Consider the following 18,420-nt stretch of genomic DNA (forward strand, 5'->3'; position numbering starts at 1 on the left):
TTAGGCATACAAATTTATCTGCTGCTGAGAAAGAACAACAAAGAAAAAGAGCGTGTAGAGAAGTTTCCTTGGTAACTAACACTTAATTCTAACTTCCTAAAACAACCAGGCCTAATTGAAAGGTATTTTTGCTTTCTGAAAAAACTGTACTTCTCCTCCAAATGTTCCTGCAAAAATTTAAGCCTTTTTCCTCTTAGCTCTAAACTGTAGAATAAAACATATAAAAAGCAAACCAAACTTTATATTGAATGTGTAGAGGAAACTAACAGATTGAGAAGACATCAGTATTTGTATCAAGTAGCTAAGAGATTAATGCTAAGGAAAGAAAACCTTAAGATAAAACAGTGCAGACAAATATACCATCGTAAGAACATAATAATTTCTATTCTTTTCTCCAGAGAGTCTCTCCCACTGTCTAAGATCGCCAGGTTTCCTACTTTGAATTGATGGCTCACTACAAAGACTAGCAGTAAACTTTGCCCCACATCTCTGAAACAGTACCAATTTCAGAAATCACTTCCCAGTTTTCATCATTTTCTCTCCAAATTGTCACATAATTTAACTATATTTTTGGAGGGCAAATGGAGCACAATGAGCACGTCTCTTGTGTAATACTGCATTCAAACTTCACAACACAAGGCAGGTCTGATGAGATACCACATGTGGTGAGTTCAGTGTGTCCTTCTCGTAATTAGAATCTTTGCACATATTAGCAGGGTGATCCAGAATGGGGGAACTGGCCTCTAGACAGGCTTGGGATAATAATAATGTTTAGGAATACATAAGCAAGTAAAACAGGCAAGGGAAAGTTAAAATGATTCACACTCCAATTATAATGGCCAAGAGTAAAATTAAATTATAAGCAGAGAAGCCTAAGTCTCCAATTACCTACAAATGAGAAGCTGGAAAGTTACCAGATTTGAACATGGCAAAAGGAATACTCCTAATACACTATGAAAGACTGAACCATTCTGAAGGGAGACAGTTCTGTTTGTTCGCAACTATTTCCTTTATTTTCTTCCTTTCCTACTTTTCTCCCCATTTGCATTGAGAGTGCTTTCTCACTGGAAAACATCATTTTGCTATTTATTTTCCACTGGAAGTCAAATTCTTCCACCTATAACATCACAGTAACCACTGGAGTGGTGTCAGCTGTGCTTCTATCTTGCAGGAAGATGTGAGAATGTTCACGTACAAAAATCCAGGTGTCAGGCAAGCACCTCTTGTAACTGAAAAGGAAAGAAGGAGTACAGAATACATTGGGGGATAAAGTAGGTTTCTCTAAGGAGCACGACTTTAAAAAAAAATTATGAGGTGACATTCATGGAACAGGCTACCCTGCTTTTGGCTTTAAAACAACAGTTGGATCTCTCTACTCAGGCATAATGCAGATGAGATACAATCTGCCTCTGTGTACCACGAATCTCTTAACCCACCAACTAATCTGAATGACATCAGTGGAAATCAGCCATCCAGCATGCCTGCCAAAGTTGTGAGTGCTTCACTGGCAGCCAGTTATTGAGAGATGGATAAATTATTTGGTTAGAAACTAATTACACACAGCCTGAGGGGCCCTGTGGTTCATATTCTGCACAACAATGAAGAAAAATAGGACTTGGCTGCACTGAGATGAGAAAAGTTAAGTGCTGCAGAGGCAGTGGGGCTCAGCCTCTCCTCACTGGGGAAGGAACTCACCTTCGGGGGTAAGAGTGATCTACCACAGTATCACATCAACCAGCAAATAGAAGTGCTTCAGAGTTAAATCTTAACCCACAGGAAGGCTATGCAAACTCCAGAGTGCACACACTGAATTATCACACATTTTTAATAGCAGGCAAGATTAGAAAGAAAAAACAAAAAAGCAAGTAAGCACTTGATAAGGGTTGACAGATATGAAAACAAAAGCATGTCTGGCTTTCCTACTTACACAAATTTGGCTCGAGTCACCGAAAAGTTTCACTTGAGCCATTTTTTTCTTTTTTTTATTGAGACACTGGTGTGTTGCTAGATTTCCTTTTTCCTTTTAAGTTTTTCCCCTATCCTTTCAAGTTAGAAGAATTTCAGTATTAAATAAATTATACTTAAAAATGCATACTTTTATTGCCATCTTTATCCAGTCACATGCCCTGCTCTTTTTGAAGGTAGAGAGAGAACCAAAATTTTTTCAAATACATAACCAGTATTAGGAACTAGACTTAACTTGGCCTATCAGCAAGGCAAGCTTGACCATTTCACCTAAAAGTAAAACTCTTCTTCCCTGCAAGTACCATGCTTGCATCCATTAGTAAACATACCTGCTACTGCATTTCACTTTCCTTCATCATCACTTACCACTGCAAGTCCTGTTGTCAGAGTTGAGGGAGTAGTGAGCAGGGCACCCACAGACAAAACCACCAACAGGGACTGCTAAGCAGAGATGAGAGCAATGGCCGTTGCTAGAGGCACACTCGTTCCAGCCTGCCTGCCTGGAGGAATGGAAGACCAGGATGTCCATAACATAATCCAAATGTCCTTGGATGATAGTTCTGTTCTGGCCACTTGTCTTGTTGGCTCGTTCAATGCTACGCCGGCTCCAGTCTGTCCAGTAAATGTAATCCTGATACTGAGTCAAGCCAAATGGGTGAGGCAAGTCATCAGCTATAATCTCACGGTCAAGACCTGTTTCCAAAAATGAAGGGAGAAAAAAAGCATTAGTATTTTCAAACAAAGTGGATGCTGGATAATGCTTTAGATATGTCATATGCACAGAAAGGTTAAAAGATAGTACTATTTCACTGTTACAAAAGTAAATTATAAAGCAATATACAATACTCAAAAGGCCATTCTGAAGTCTCAGAGCACAGAAATGTGTTAATCCTGTTTGTAACTCACAGAACTGACCACATTCTACTAAATTAAAAAATTTCAGTCTCAAAAGTTATCACGGTTCTCAGAAAGATTCTGTCCCTCCCTGAAAGGAACAGCATTCCACTGAAGGCAATATTGTATTCCCACTTCAGCATCTCTGGCACCACAGACAGATCTCTCTGCCCACTGCTTACAGCGACAGAACTGTTATTAGCTTAATACAATTCTACATTGTATTAAGAACACTCAGAAACTCATGGTAACAAAACAGTTAATAGTGTATACTGTAGGAAGATCGAGACCTTAAGAAACAGAGTATTGGGAGGGAAGATTTCCACCACATTGATTTCAACCATTTTATTACCATGGAATCTCTTGTTGTCCAGTCACAGAAAATGAACTGTGTGTAAGAGACTATTAAGCAGGAAGTCATTCCCTCTTTGCACAGAGGAGGATGTATAGTCCTATACTCTGCTGTAATTGGCCACAGGAAAGGTGAAATTCTAATTCTATGCCCAGTTCCACTATACACTGGGGAGAACTAACCCAGCCTCAACAGCACACCAAAATTCATGAAAGGCTGAAGGAAAGCATTTATATTACATGTAATTCCTAGTAATGCACTTTCCTGTTTTGATTATTTTCTTGCTTTGTTTCACTATTTAACATACTATTTAAAGTAGACAAACTCTTTTAGCCGTAAATAATGGCTAGTGATAAAAATAATCTGAATAATTTGAAATGCAAAGCAGTCTGCTCCCATGGGTACAAAGGTGTTAAAAACATGATGCGGGCAAAGTTGATAGGATGTCGGTCCACAACAGACTACCCTGGGATAATGAAAGAACAAAATATTCCATCTCATTTTAGCTGCAAGAAACAGTTTATAAAACAATTACACAGAGCCTTATATGAGAAAGAACACTCCTGTACTAGCCAGGAACGCTCTCCAGCATGCAGAATAGTAGGAAAAAATTACTGAACCCTGGGGATACCAAGAAAGTTTAAAATCAAATTGTATTAAATTACATTGTGAAAATTAACCAATAAGCTGTTGGTACCTTAACTTTTTCTCTGACTTTCTAGACATGACTAAGTGTTTGGTATGTATTTGACAACATTCTTCAGAGCAGAAAAACGAGACTCCAAAACACGAAGTTGACAGCTTTGTCCTACATATAACTGAAAACACATATAGTTTATATAATTTAAACTGCGAGCAACTATTATTTACAAGAAAATAGAGGCACCACTAAATATTTTATTCTGTATCCATTACTTTTAGAACCAAATATTGAAGATGTGTGGGTTTGGGAAAATCTATTTTTGTCTTAAGACATTTATCAAGCAACAAATTGTCATGGGGAGCTGTAGAAGAGCAACAGTATCCCTGTGAGGCTGTCCAGGACTCTGGAGCTCACCTAGCATGTTGGAGGATTCTATTAGGTTAGTATCAAGGTCAGTCCAGTATAGTCGTCTTTTAGCATAATCAATAGTTAGGCCGTTGGCACGTCCCACATTTGGTACCAGAGTAGTCCGCTCACTGCCATCCATAGAAGCTCTATCAATCTTCGGTTTACCACCCCATTCAGTCCAGTACATAAACCTGATTGAAATGCCAAGGGAAAAAAAAAAAAACAGTTTAACCAAAAAAAAAAAAAGAATTTAACAGACAACTCAAGGGAAGCAACTAAACTAAGCAAAAATCCTTGGAAAGAGTAAAAGAAAACAAGACTTGTAAATCCGAGTATTTAATAGGCCCCATTACAATATATATACATTTTTTTTCCAAAATACAAACTAGGAAATTAGTGAGGTTTTCTCAAAATGCTTCCAACATTATTTTTTCCATTTGGAGATGAACTTTCACCAGCAAGTTTTGCATTAAAGTACTTCAGTTTTAAGTAATCCATGCACATCAGTTAGGAGGCAGAAGGCTAAAACTTGGGCATGTTCATCTGTACCTGCTTATTTAACAAGAAGCTTTCCATAGCACTCAGCTTCTGTTTTTATTCTCTGTCCATCAAACTCAGGAATTAAAAAAAGGAAGAAATGCACGGTACTTCTGTCAATGAGCTCATCTGCTCGTAACTAAGTCAATCAGCTATTCAATAGCATGCTCCATTTTTGCTGAAGGCAGAGTGAAACAGCACTGTATAGCTATGTATTCACATGCCAACTTATGCCATCTGGCAGAAGCACAGACCTGTGTGTGTTTACATTTTCTTTAGGCACTGAACAGTTAAAGGGCTGTATATTTGACATTTGGTGTCAAGCAGCTGGTCACTTCTTCCAAAATGTAAAGCCAGTATAATTTTTAAAATGAGACATAACTGGTCAATCTTAACATCTTTAATGGCCTTAGCAATAAGCACCTGTGAATTTTTTTTTAATTTAAACCAATAAACAATGGCAAAGGTTGCTCCAACACTGACCATCAAGTATGTTCTTTTCAGACACCAGGAATACTTAACATTTATCTTTCTAATATTTAAAAATTTTCCAAGTTGTGGACAGCATGAACTCATGTTAGAATTACCTCCACTGTAGCAATGCCATGAAAACTTGCATATGAACTACAATGACATAGTTGGACTCTAGAACAAGAAAAGACACTGGTCTAAAATTAAACTGAATTGTACTGACTGTGGTGAAGATCACTGAAAAATCACTGAATTGTACTAATCCTTGGAAAAAACTGCTCTCAGCACAGAACTTGAATCAACTGTAGAAAGCCCTTGTGCCAATTAAGCAGATCTAGTAATCTGGTTTTGTATGGTCTCTGATGTACCATTAAAGGCAGTCTCTGGCATATGGGGGCTGAATCTCATCTCTGTGTCCCACTGAGGTAACAGTAGAACCTGGTTCAACTAAGCATGAAGACAGTTGCTACTTCCTTGCTGAAACTAAGCAGGAAGGATAGTTTTTCAGGCTGCTGAGTTTTCTGTATCGCTGTAATTCTGACAGTGTCACTCGAAACTGATAAATTCACAGCACCTGAAAATGGAATTCCTTCATTTGTAAAATAATGTCTAAGTTCCCTCATTTGTGAAATAAGAATAATACAGTGCTGGTATAACATCAAAAAGGATCTCTAGTAATTAGTTAATGTCAAATGAGCATTTCATGGTAGATGAGCTCTTTCAGAAACTAAATAATTTTACCTTGCCTTGTTCCCCTCTTCTCCTCCTCCCCCAGTTTATTGCCTCACTTTTGCTGTTATACTTGAATCCAACTGAGAAATTTCTTCACAGGAAATCTTCACTTTGATGAAAGGTAGGTATATAATTGTTTGTACTTTTTCACTATCTTTGCTTCACTTGGCCAGATTGACAAAAAAGGCTCCCTTATCTGAAGAAGCAAATTTTTTTCTTATTCTCAGACTTTAAGTTTAACTTGCTCACTGTCAAGTTAAATCCATTAAAATGTTTTTTGGATCCTAACTTGTAAAAAAATAATAATAATACATTTTTAAAGGATTCTCATTTTTAAAAAGGACAAATATTTTTTCTTCAATGCTATGGCCCTTTTCTCATTAATGAGTTCCATAAACCTAAGTCTACTTTGATTCTGTGGTTAATTAAAAAACTAAATGTAAATCCCTTTTTAATGAGCTTCCCTGATTTTCTGTGTAATATTCTTAATGATTATTCAGGACATTAAGAACATACTCTTTCAGCCCTCATACTTTAAATTACCAGGTTATATTCCCCAGCTCAATTCTCTCAAGATTTAGACGCAAAGCCTAACTAACACGCCCTAGAGGAAGAATTAAGATGTTGTTTTTCAACGTTCATAAACATAAAGTTAAATTAGCAAGTTACCCCTCTGCAGGATCCAGTGCCAGTGCCCGGGGACTGTCAAGATCTTTCCACACCAACACTTGGCGATGCTGGCCATCCAGCTTTGACACTTCGATGCGATTTGTTCCAGTATCAGCCCAATACAAGTTCTTCCCCAGCCAATCTACGGCCATGCCTTCAGGGTAATCCAAGCCAAACTCTACAACATGTTCCAGTGCGCTGCCATTCATAAATGCTCTGCTGATGGTCTTTGGGGATGTAAAGATACACAGGCAAATTAGAAATTTTACCAACATGTCATTGGGCTCGTTGTTCTCTTTGTTGCATTTTAAGCACTTTCAGATTTTAGGCATCTCACAGGAAAGAAGATCATACAATGTGCTACTTATTTGCAAGGCAAACAATGCTGCTATTCAGAAGTAATGATTTACTATACTCTATGAAAGTAGTCTGTGTCAATTACAATACTGGTCCACTGGGGAAATAAATGGGATAACTAGTATGGTTCAATTAAGCAGTCTACATGCCAATGTGACCTTAACTTGGTGCCAGCTTTGAGAGGGAAATATTTTGGCTCTCCCGGGACAATACAAAACCATCGATGCTACAGCATGGAACAATATTTAAAGCAACGTAATGAGAAAGTTCAGGACAGAATAGCAAACAGATGAAAACAAGATAATAGCTCGGCAGTGTAAGTGCTTTAGTACTGATGGTTTAATTTAATTTCAGTAAGCATGATTTCTTCCAGGTCTTTTACTCAAAAGACTTCTTATAATTTTCACCATAATCAATCAGTCTACAACAGCAAATAAAGCCAGAATTGTTTTTAGGAGTTTAGGCATTCCATAATTTACTATGACCAAGCATAAGCCTGAAAGTAAAGAAATAACATTAGTACGGTATAAAACTATACTTTGTGAACACTGACTCCCTTTTTTTGTCCTTTGTACTCTTCTCTGCACATACTTCTTATACTTCTAACACATCAGAGGTTAACAAAAAGTTTGATTTTTGGTTTACTTGTAAGTTCAGGTGCTATCTGCTAACTATGCAATTTGTGACTGCACACAGTGGGGAAATGTTCTTCAGTTTTCACTTTTATTACCCAGAAAAACTGATTGTGTGATCTTCCTTTTATTTTCATGTCAAAACCACTCCAAATGAATACTATACCTAAATAGTTCAGCCAAGTTCTCTCTCTCTAACTAATTTAAACACTATGGTTTTTAACTTTTATGATTCTTCTGTTGTACAGATCCATAAGTTATTATTTGCATGGGTCTCAATCCAAGTGTGAAAAACTTACTGTCATTAAAAACTAATTTTTGGTGCTCACAATTCTGACATCTACAGCTAAAACCAGAGGTAGCAGGCAGACAATACACTGGCTTCTGTCACTCTCTTAGCGACCACATTTAAACAACTACCCTCAACCTTTTTTTATTTGTTAGTCTAGACTTTAGCCTGGATTTACTAAGCTTGTAATGTGTCTTATGTGCAGTAAATATGTGAGTTAATGAGCAGGTAAGACCTATTTTCACTTTCTGACACAAAACAGGACTTCCATTAAATATATGAGGGTTGCTCCAAAAGTAATGCTTCCTATTTTATTATGTTGTTCCCTGATATCGAAGGCAGATATTGGCAGTATGGCAGAAGAGATTGAACCTTCCCACAAATATTCCATTACATTTTGTTGCTGTATGAAAGATGGCAGCAGACAGACAGCCTGACAAAATGGTATCTGACATGAAAGTTCATATGAAGCAAAGGTGTGTCATTGTGAGGGGCTGAGTGTTGCGTTTCAGCTGTGGTGATAGCGAGTTACTTCTACTGCTGCAGATTTTTATGAGCCCAGCAGCAGGCTGTTATTCATCACCAGTGAAAACAAATAGCTAATGGTGGTGAATACACTGCAAGATAGTGTTTTGTAGATGAAAATCTGCTCTATCAAAGAGTATTTGTAGGTATTCGTATCTACTGTAGTTTCCATGGAAATAAATAGGAGGCATTACTTTCAGAATGACCTACATATTTGACAAAAAATCTTTAATCTCAAAGACCTACTGCTGTTTGGTACTCTTCTCAGCTTTCTGCCATAAAACTTCATTTTTGCAAACCTATCTGTTACACGAAATGTGCACATTAGATTTAAATGATTTACATGAGAGAATGCTTTCCTAGTCAGAACCTGCTCTCCTACCTATCCCTTGAATCTTGTAAAACATATTTGTCAATCCATTCTTATCTATTTCAAAAATCTTTTAGCATAGTTAGTAGCCAATTCAGAATATCTTCCATCTCTACCTTCAATGAAATATCAGTCCAGTAAATTCGATTGTCTGTCACATCAAAATCCAGAGCTGAAGCTTCCTTAACTCCAGTAAGCGGAATAGCAACATTGTTGTTGTTTGTTTCTAAAGAGATTCGTCTAATATCTGCTCTCCGAGAAAACAGAAGGAAAGCTTCTGGGACAATGCAGGTCTTCATATCATTGATGAGCTCCAAGCCTATGGGACAAGCGCAGCGAAGGCCTTGTGGTCTGTACAGACACAGATGGCTGCAACCACCATTATCCTCTGCACAGGGGTTTGTACCTAAGCATGCAACACAAGGAAAAGCAATCATTACAAATTGTCTTCATTTGGAAGACAAAGTCAGACCTCACATGCATCACCAACAGCATGAGCCCTTTAAGAAATAGAAGTAGTTTTCCACCTTTTGTCCTGAATGAATTTGTTATTGTTTCTTCTAGTCTTTTAGAGGGATGTTAATCTACCTGGCTGGAAAACCAGCATTTCTTTTCCTGACGCTGTGAAATAAACCTAGCAACAGGGGATGAGATCAGGCCCCTCGATAATACTGATTCATAGCATAAGCACAGAAGGGAAGGCAAATACATAAGAAAGCAAGTGCAAGTCCTGTCGCTTTTAATAATACACTGGTTAATTATGTACCCCATTTGCATTCCTAGGGATGGAAAATTTTGAGATTATTTTCACATCCACTTAATGGCCTCTTCTTTCCAGGATGCTAGTAAAGCAGCTCTTTGCAATATTAGCACATATACCTGCATATGCTAGAAATTCACCCACCATTACCAAGATCAATTAGCCAAGCAGCTGGAAAGAGGGTTGTATTTCAAATACATGTACCGTCAAGCATCTTCACGTAGCAGCAATGCAAAGATGCACCTCAACTACATTTAACTAATTCCTTGGGTACAATCCAGACGTGGCACCAAGAAACTGAAAGCCCTGCCCACATGGCAGGATATTCAGGGAATGTGACAAGTTCTGTGGTGCCACAGCTCAACTGTATCAGTGTTTTGAAAACAAATTTGAAGCTAGATCCTGTGTTTTCATTCCATAAATACCACAGATCATAACGTACTTCTGGTTGTTTTTAAAAATGATTTTAAAGTATTCACTTGAAAAACACTGAACAGACTAAAACTGGCTCATTCTTAGCTCTTGCTCACCAAGAGCACATGTTCAGATTGCAGGATGAATACCTGCTACAACTACAACTCCAAAAACAGCTGGGCTAACCTAATAGCCAGCTGTTCTCATTTTCCCCGATCCTCCTCTCCTTTCTGGATCCAGGGGTGTTCAGATCTATGAGGTGCTCCAATTACCTAAGCAGGAGAATGGATGGGAGTGTCATGGACGTTGGGAATGTCTGTTTTTTTTTGGTCTTACTATTTGGCCAGGTTAGAGAACTGAAGCACCACACAAAAGACCTATCACACTCCTTCAAACTGCATCTTGCAGCTGTCGGACAAGAAACTGCATTCTGCCCCATTCTAAAAATCTGACCTGCTATAAAGCGATCCCTTCAACAGAACACTGGTGAGATTTTCAATTTTATTTTACTAGCATGATTTGTAGTATCACTCACCAATTATCTGGTGTACATTTGTAGCTTTGAGGCCCATTAGATCAGGCAGTTGATCTATGATGATTTCTCTTTCTGCTGTCCGCTTATGCACACGTTCAATACTGCGTCTTTGCCAATCTGTCCAATAAACATAGTCTCCCAATAATGTGAATCCGAAGATGTGAGGAAGTTTGTCCTCTACAAGAACTCTTCTGCCAGTTCCATCAGCATTCATCACCTATGAATACACACGAACACAAAAAAACTTATCGTTACCAAGGATATTCCAAGATTTTAAAAAAGGGTGACAATAAGCTACCGTTTTCAGATCTCTCTCTTGGTCTGAGATGAGATAGCCATAGACAAGTCTGTATGATTTCCCATTCTTCCCATGGCACAATCTTAAAGACTTGTGCGGTTACAACCATAACTCTGTCAGATAGATGATGCTTTGTGGTCAGAAAAATGCCCTAGCACATGGGAAATGAGAAGGCTGGTTTGGAACAACTCCTACCCTTTGCCTATGAATGAACAGAGACAAAGAGAGAGAGGAAAGGCACAGAGAAACAAAACTGGAATTCATACTTTTCTCAGCATATGGTATAACGTGCAAGTTAGTAAAATAAACTATTTTTAGTTCACTGAAAAAAACGTTTAAAAAAAAAAGCTATAATCTTCAGAATATTTAAATTCTACCTTAAATCTGTTCTTGGTCATAAAACCATTGTCACTGTCACATTTACTCTCAGTATGTTAGAAAGGGAACCAAATCTTTATAAGAACAATTCCTATATTAATATGAAAGGGGCTTGGCATACTCTCTGGTTTCTAGCAGTAAGCTCTGGTTTTTTTTTCTGTTTTTTTTTTTTTTCCCCCTCTAAGTCAATTACTTTGAAGAATTGGATTACCAAAAACAAACAAACAAACAAACAAATCTCCAGTCTACTAGCATATACAGCAAACTTCTACACATACACCAATAAATACATATGTTTCACAAAAATGAGATGAGGCATTACTTAGTGGAATGCTTTTTCCTGTGTTTCCACTAAGATTCTTCTGAGAGTCAAACACAGTACATGCAGCTACACTTTGTGCTAAGGTGCATTTACCATTCTAAACCTGTAACTTATGTCCTGTAATACTGATAACCAATTCCAAACATAGCTTTTCCTATCACAGGTTGTTTAGATAGGCTCAGAGCCCAGCATAATTGATTTCCTGATTTCCAGACTGCCTCTTGAAAACAAACACTGCTCTTCCAATTTTACTCTGCTTCAGAAATTTCCAGCATCTGCTGACTCTCAGTTCCTAGCAGCATGCCTTCTACGTTCTGTTTTGATAAATGAGGCTCCTAAACAAGAGTAATGGTTACCTTCAGAACTGGGGACACAGATTTAACATCCATAAGAATTATAATCCATGAGTTACAGTCCTTAACGCCACTATGTCTTTAAGAAAACATCACTATCACAAAGGAAAACTGCTCATTCCTTTGCCTACACTCTTTTCTAGCCATAACACACACCTTAAACTTCTGGGATGACTTTCACTCTCCCCCTAAAATTACTGAGATAAACCATTTATTTGCAATGGATTAACATGGTAGTAATTAGTGCTTGCTAAGTGAACCAAACAGATATATGGGACAGGCAGATACTGGGAAGTTAATCGACTCAACACGCACAGTAGTAACCAATGAAACATAACTATCACAAAGCAATATCTCTATGTGCTACAGTTTTCACCTTGTACTTAGAAAAGGAAGAAACAATTGCAGTGTTTAACTACTGGCAAAAATTATTAGTTGGAAGATGTACGGTGCAATGTGACTTTCTCCAGCAAACTTAAAACGGGAAGCTGTTCAAATAAGTTCTGTCTTATTCTGAAAGAAAATCAGGAAAAGACACAGGAGGACTTAAACATTACTATCTGCTTTTAATTAATTTCTGTTTTGCCACATATGTGTTATTTTGAAAGCCAACTTTATGCCAGCTAGACAAAACAGATGCCTATTAATGTGCTTACACACATCTGCCACTCTCCTCCCATTGCCATCTTATCTGATATCCCACATCCATGTGATATTACTTACTGTAAATACTGCCAACTAGGGCCACCACAGAAATTGTTCCATGGCACTACAAGGTCTGTCCTCACTTTGGCCACGCTTCAGGAAATTTGAATAGAATCTCATCAGGCTAAAGTATCAAACAGGCTAAAGTAAGTGAAGTGATAAGGAATATAACACACACATAAAATATACGATTAAATAAAAAGAATTACTGATCAAACTCCAAAAACTTTCAGCATAATCTTTGCACAGACTGAAATTAATTTGCACGACTGAGTCCCAGCTGATACTGCTTTCTGCATTCATACACTTTCTCCAGCCTCACGTGGATCAGCTGACCACAGTGAAGACTAGCACAACCAAATCCCCCACATGTGAAACCCATCTTCTACTATGAGGCAATGTCTCCAGTGGTCTATGCTGCTTTAACCACAATGTGGTGTGGGTTTCACATTCTGAGGCCATTCTGAATACTGCTAGCCACAGTAAGAATATACACAACAGGAAACAGATGCAGTGTAACCACAACACCACCTTGACTGAAAGAATGAGAAGTTCCATGAAAAAAAAGAAAACCAAGTACAAAAATTAAACAGCCTCAGAAAAATGCCAGATGTTCTGCCTGTAGTGTGTTTTGCTTATCATAAAACAGTAATGAATGCAAATCTATGGGCTCAAACACACAGCTTATTCAAAACAAATAAATTAGTGCAGAAAACGTGGGCATATTTTAAGATGCTGTATTCAGTGGTCAAGAAAAGCAATTTAAAATAACACCTTATTTCTGAAAGGTTACTTCAATATTTAAACTACAGACTAGATTAGAAAGTGGTATGTTCTAAGGATCTTTCTTGCTGACAGATGCTTCAGTTTCAATTCACTTCTGAATACTGGTAATAACTGTGATAAATAGGCTAATGCAGAAAATTCCCCTTTCTGCTAATCTGGGGTTTGAACTTTTAGTAATTTACACGTGTCATTTCATTTGTCTAAGACTAGAGCTTAGTCATCACACAAACCTCATCTGTGAAAATACCATATAAAGTATTACTTTAAGACAGTTGTAAAATGCTGAATTCAATCCACAGTTCCCAGATATTTCAAAATAACATGGAAAGAGATCTTGAACAAGGCCCAAGATATACCTGAAAGGAACAGATAAGATTTAAGTTCAGTCCTTGATTATTCAATTATAAATATTTACATGCACTGTCTCTTCGATGCAACTCATTGAGTCAGTTCATGATACCACTAGTCATTTTGTTCCTTTTTCACCTAAAGCAGGAGTGTCCAATCTGTGGCCCAGCATGTCTCACAGTGAAGTCCATTCCCCACCCTGCCATTAAAAGGCAGCAGCTCTTGTGGAGGGGCCACAGGTACACACCCATCAAACTCAGCAACAGCAAAACCATCAGTGCTCTATTAACAAGGTGTCAACTGAAAGGAAGGGGCGGGGGGGTGAGGGTGGAGGGGGCAGTGCTGGCTGAAGTGATGGCACATAATTGTATGCATTTTGAGACACTGGCTAAACACAGGGCTCTGAATAGCAAAGAATATGCAGCCATGCTTTCTGTTTTGGTAAAAGAATTTGAAAATACAATTACACAAGCATAGAATCCTTAGAGTTGGAAGGAACTTTTAAGGTCATCTAGTCCAACTCCACTGCAATGAACAGGGATGTTACAGCTAGATCAGGCGCTCAGAGCCTGGTTCAGTCTGGCCTTGAAAGTCTCCAAGGATGGGTGTTCCAACAGAACAGCCCCAGCTCTCTCGCCTGCCCTGACTGGCAAGGTATTCCATCCCCTAGATCATTTTTGAGGCCCTCCTCTGGACACACTCCAACAGGTCCATGTCTCTCCTGTACTGAGGACTCCAAATCTGGACTCAGTACTCCAGGTGAAGTCTCACCTGCGCAGAGTAGAGACGAAGGATCACCTTCTTCTACCTGCTGGCTGCTCTTTTTTAGATGCAGACCAGGATACAGTTGGATTTCTGGGCTGTGAGGGTACACTGTGACTGATGTCCAGCTTCCCATCCACCAGCACCCCTGGTCCTTTTCAACAGGGCTATGATCAATCCTTTCATTCCCCCAGCTTGTACTCATCATGGGTGCAAGATGTCATGATGTTCACCTATGCCCACTGCTCAGTCTGTCTAAGTCCATCTGGATGATATCCCATCCCTTGGGCATGTTAACTGCATCCCACAGCTTGGGGTTTCAAGGCTGCCTAAAGAATCATGTATTTACATTTGCAAGACCATTTCCAGTTGATAAAAATACATGACATGCAAATTTTCAAACAGAATGTAGAGTAGCAATCAGATATTCAATTCAAAAATCTGATCATGTCTCTTTATTGGACCTCCACAATCCCTGTCTTAGCAGAGAAAAATATCGTTCGCTTCACAATCACACTTTATTCATGTCATTGATTTTTGGCAGAACACACATTTTGAACAATGATTGTCAAGAATAAAGTACAGGAAGAGTAAAATTTCATCAATCTCTAATGAACACTTTGATGCCACATCAAGAATTAAAACCACTGCCACTGAAGCAATCGGGTGTCTTGATTTCACAACAACAAGGTCAAATATTCCACAAGTTTTATGTTTTTGTGTCTCTCTCTCTCTTTTTTTTTTAACGTTTTAAGAAAAATGTTAAAATTAAGATTAAGAATTAAAATATTTTGTTACTTACATAGTAACAATACTGTATGTTTTGCAAGGGTTGCTCCAAAAATAATGCCTCCTATTTTATTATGTTGGCCCATAACATCAGAGCTGACTATTGGTGACACAGAGTAGAGGCTGAACCTTTCCACCAATATTCCATTACGTTTTGTTGGTGTGTGACAGATGGCAGCAAAGAAACAGTCTGAGAAATGGCATCTGACATGGAAGTGCCTGTGAAGCAATGGTGTGTCACTGAATTTCTCTATGTGGAAAAAATTGCATCCATTGACATTCACCAATGGTTTCTTATTTGTTACTGAGATGAAATAGTGAATATGAGCACAGTCACAGTGAGGCGGTGGCTGGTGACTTTCAGCAGTGATGACGGTGGGTCAGATTGTTATGAGCGCATCATACAGGCTCTTTTACATTATGGGGAAAAATGAGTAGCTAATGGTGGTGACTATGTTTAAAAAGTGTTCTGTAGCTGAGAATTCGCTTTATCATATAGCATTATTGTGTTTTTTGTATCTGTTGTCGTTTCCATGGAAATAAATAGGAGGCATTACTTTTGGAGCAACCTACTCATATGCAGGCCAAGACAATTTCTGTTTGCTAAATTTGGCTCAAGCAAGCCACAAGGCTGGACACCCATGATCTAAAGGTACATGAATCTTAGTATATCAGAGACATAAAAAAACACTATAAACCTATTTGATTAAGGAAAAAAGAAAACTGGGACAGCATCTTTCTTAAAAATAACTTGGAAAGATAGCTAGAATGCCTTCTGAACATTACATTAATATTTTTTTCAGACTGGTTTATTGTATTATGTGTATTATGTATTTTCAGCTTGTTTCTTGAAACATGTGCAGAACAGAATGATTTTCCTGTTGTGGATGCAGTAATATCACACAATTAAAATGTCTACTGCTAAAAAACAGTAGCTCTAAAAGAGGAAAGGGGGGGGACGACCCAGTTTTTTTACTCTTCCCATCTAAATAAAATAAAATAAAAATATCTTGATCAACTCAATCTCTTTGAGTGAGCAGTCAAAACTTTAAAAGTGCCTTAAGGAAATTATTCTCTCAGTGTCACTAATGTACTGGCAACATTCTCTCTCAATTCCAAAATGGTAAGGAATATTTCAGATATGAAATGGGAAGGCAACTCAGAATTTTACTGTAGAAGAGATACCTGGAATCTTCTATATTTGGTTCATAAACCAAGTGTCTCCAACTAACTCTACAATTTCTTACAATTAATTGTTTCATAATAGCTATCATAATTTTTAGTTTAACAGCTCCAAGCACCCCCTGTTTTCTTTTGAGCTCTAATCACTTTCCCAAAGAATTCAAATTAATATTTTTCCTGAGCATGGATAATATTCATAATAGGAATGCAGTGAAGATAAATATGTAGAAACAGAAAAGATTATCTTTATAAATTGCCCTTTTAATCACACTACACACAGTGCATAAGCTCATTATTTTTGCAAAAGGAGAACTGCCCTAGCTCACTGATCAATCAATGCCAACAAAAGAATTCCATCTCAATGATGGAATACAGTTTTAGAAAAAAATTGGCTGAGTTTTCAATGAAACTGACCAAGTCAGGTAAGGTGACAAGCAGACAGGGAAGAAAGTTTACATAACACGCACTCACACAAAGGAATATTACGTTTGTAAAGAACAATCCGAGACAAAATATCGAACCGAAGCGATGAACAGGTTGAGAAGAGATTTGCACAGGTGAATGAAGATGTCTGGCTGTGGAAATTAATTTTGGCATATTAATACACAAGGTGGAGCAGCAACAGTTTGAGTGCATTCTTTTATGTGGGTATAGACTATTTGGGAATAAGAGAATATGGGTGCAATCAAGAGCAAGCTCATTACTGAGGTTTTGCAGCTTAATATTCGTCAGCAAAGTCTAATGAACAACTATATGCATAATTCACAGGAAGCAAAGAAGGCTACCCAAAACCAACATGAACCCCTATAGTGGTTTTGGGGGACAATTTAAAATACAAAGTTCGGCAGCTCAACTTCTGATGCTACTGAACATGAGCAAAAGTACTTAAAGTACCTTCCCCTAATGAAATCATCATTTATAACTTGTTCTCTGCCGAACTCCAGACTCCTCCAAGAGTACCTATAATCGATTTTTTCTGTAGAAGAAAAAGAGAAAAAAAAAAGTCTGCTTTTTGGGCTAGTCCAGCTGGTTCACAGAACGGTTCAATAAGTGACTAAGGCAGTGCAAAGCCAGGGTCAGATGGGACCCTGCACCTTGGGATGCTTTCCACTCTTTCAGTGGCAGGAAGCTGTTACGTTGATTCAACTTTTCATACAGCAGAATTACTTAAATTCTGAGACTCTCTGCATGCTCAAAATATTGTTTTTCACTGTAAGTATTTACCAGTCTAATAGAAAGCACTAACTTTCCTAGAAAACTTTTTTTTTTTCCCAGACATTAGACTTTTACAAAGTTACAATATTACAGGCAGGACCAGGAAAAGCAATACAGGTTCTCAGTGCCAAGTTAAAAAACAAACATACAACAACATACCACCGTGTGAAAAAAGCTGATCATTAAGAAAGATCACAAAGACCATCTCAGTCTTTTTTGTGCACTACTGTTAAGTCTAGGGGGAAATAAAAATGTCAGAATAATGTTAAGTTAATGGAAGTTAAGGAATAATGGAGGCTGACAGAACCACGCCAAGCTGAAACAGAAACAGAAAATAGCTCTATATCTTTTCACATCACCCTCCACCACTTAAAACAATCACAGTTGCTTTGAATACATCAGGCTTTTACATAGAATCATAGAACTTGAGTTGGAAGGGACCTTTAAAGGTCACCTGCAATGAACAGGGACATCCACAGCTCAATCAGGTTGCTCAGTCCCCAGTCTGGCCTCACCTTCCATGTCTCCAGGCATGGGGCATCCACGACTTCTCAGGGCAACCTGCTCCTGCTTCACTACCCTTACTGTAAAAAACTATTTTCTTATATTCAATCTAAATCTCCCATTTTAGTTTGAAAACATTTCTCTTCTATCACCACAGACCCTGTGAAAGAGCCTGCACCCTTCTTTCTTACAGCCCCCTGTTTAGACACTGAAAGGCAGCTATCA

General features: G+C 38.1%; 1 protein-coding gene across 3 annotated transcripts in view; it reads right to left on the reverse strand.

Annotated features, from left to right (window-relative positions):
- Window positions 1-18,420, reverse strand: part of LRP6 (LDL receptor related protein 6) — a 131,078-nt gene that overhangs the window by 26,132 nt on the left and 86,526 nt on the right. For all 3 annotated transcript variants that reach the window (XM_085233457.1, XM_085233452.1, XM_085233467.1), the window contains exons 8-12: window positions 10,554-10,770; window positions 8,961-9,250; window positions 6,672-6,898; window positions 4,269-4,453; window positions 2,332-2,658 (exon numbers count right to left, since the gene is read on the reverse strand). In XM_085233457.1, the coding sequence (XP_085089583.1) occupies window positions 2,332-2,658; window positions 4,269-4,453; window positions 6,672-6,898; window positions 8,961-9,250; window positions 10,554-10,770 (1,246 nt within the window). The remainder of the gene's footprint in view (window positions 1-2,331; window positions 2,659-4,268; window positions 4,454-6,671; window positions 6,899-8,960; window positions 9,251-10,553; window positions 10,771-18,420) is intronic.

The sequence above is a fragment of the Meleagris gallopavo genome, chromosome 1 (assembly GCF_905368555.1).
Source record: "Meleagris gallopavo chromosome 1, MGAL_WU_HG_1.1, whole genome shotgun sequence".
Lineage (NCBI taxonomy): Eukaryota > Metazoa > Chordata > Aves > Galliformes > Phasianidae > Meleagris > Meleagris gallopavo.